This window comes from Gekko japonicus, unplaced genomic scaffold, assembly GCF_001447785.1.
Source record: "Gekko japonicus isolate JY-2015 unplaced genomic scaffold, Gekko_japonicus_V1.1 scaffold4269, whole genome shotgun sequence".
Taxonomy (NCBI): Eukaryota; Metazoa; Chordata; class Lepidosauria; order Squamata; family Gekkonidae; genus Gekko; species Gekko japonicus.
Window position 1 is genome coordinate 56,236 of NW_015164329.1, and position 723 is coordinate 56,958.

At 51.0% G+C, this 723-nt stretch overlaps 1 protein-coding gene across 1 annotated transcript in view; it reads left to right on the plus strand.

Annotated features, from left to right (window-relative positions):
* Positions 1-723, plus strand: part of ANKAR (ankyrin and armadillo repeat containing) — a gene marked incomplete at its 5' end in the record, with an annotated part of 56,903 nt that overhangs the window by 50,787 nt on the left and 5,393 nt on the right. The window contains one exon of the mRNA XM_015408844.1: positions 116-312. Within this exon, the coding sequence (XP_015264330.1) occupies positions 116-312 (197 nt within the window). The remainder of the gene's footprint in view (positions 1-115; positions 313-723) is intronic.

The window sequence follows — 723 nt, forward strand, 5'->3', positions numbered from 1 at the left end:
AGTCAAATCTCATTTCCTGACAGAGTCTCTCTCCTTCACTCGGTGTACCTCTCGCGATTATGACCTAAGTCAGCTGTAAGCCCCCCTCACAAGGGCAGGTGCTTCTCTGTTCCAGGTTTGCATATCCATGGCGTGTGCTCTGGGATACTTGACGTACAACCGGACCGCCTACCGCCATCTGCTAGTGCAATGCAGGAATAAGCCCAAGCTGTTCAAGAGACTGATAAAGAACCTCAGCAGAGACGCAAGGATAAACCCAGAGTTTGTGAAGGAATTCAGAAGACAGAAAAAAGTCGGGCTTCCATCTCTCAGGTAACATCAGGAGCCTTGCTTCTTTACGCGAGAGGTTTTTGTGGGGGGGTTAGACAACTGTGCGCGTGATTTTTGGAATACTGAAAAGTTTGGAGATTTGTTTTCAATAATATACACCTTGCCCTGGCGCGGATAGCCCAGGCAAGTCCAATCTCGTCAGATCTCAGAAGCTAAGCAGGGTTGGCCCTGGTTAGTACTTGGATGGGAGACCACCAAGGAAGCCCAGGGTTGCTATGCAGAGGCAAGTGATGGCAAACCACCTCTGAACGTCCCTTGCCCTGACCTGGATGGGCCAGGGGAGCCCGATCTCAGAAGCTAAGCAGGGTTGGCCCTGCTTAGTATCTGGATGGGAGAGGGCAATAGAAGAAGAAGAAGAAGAAGAAGAAGAGGAGGAGGAGGAGGAGGAGGAGG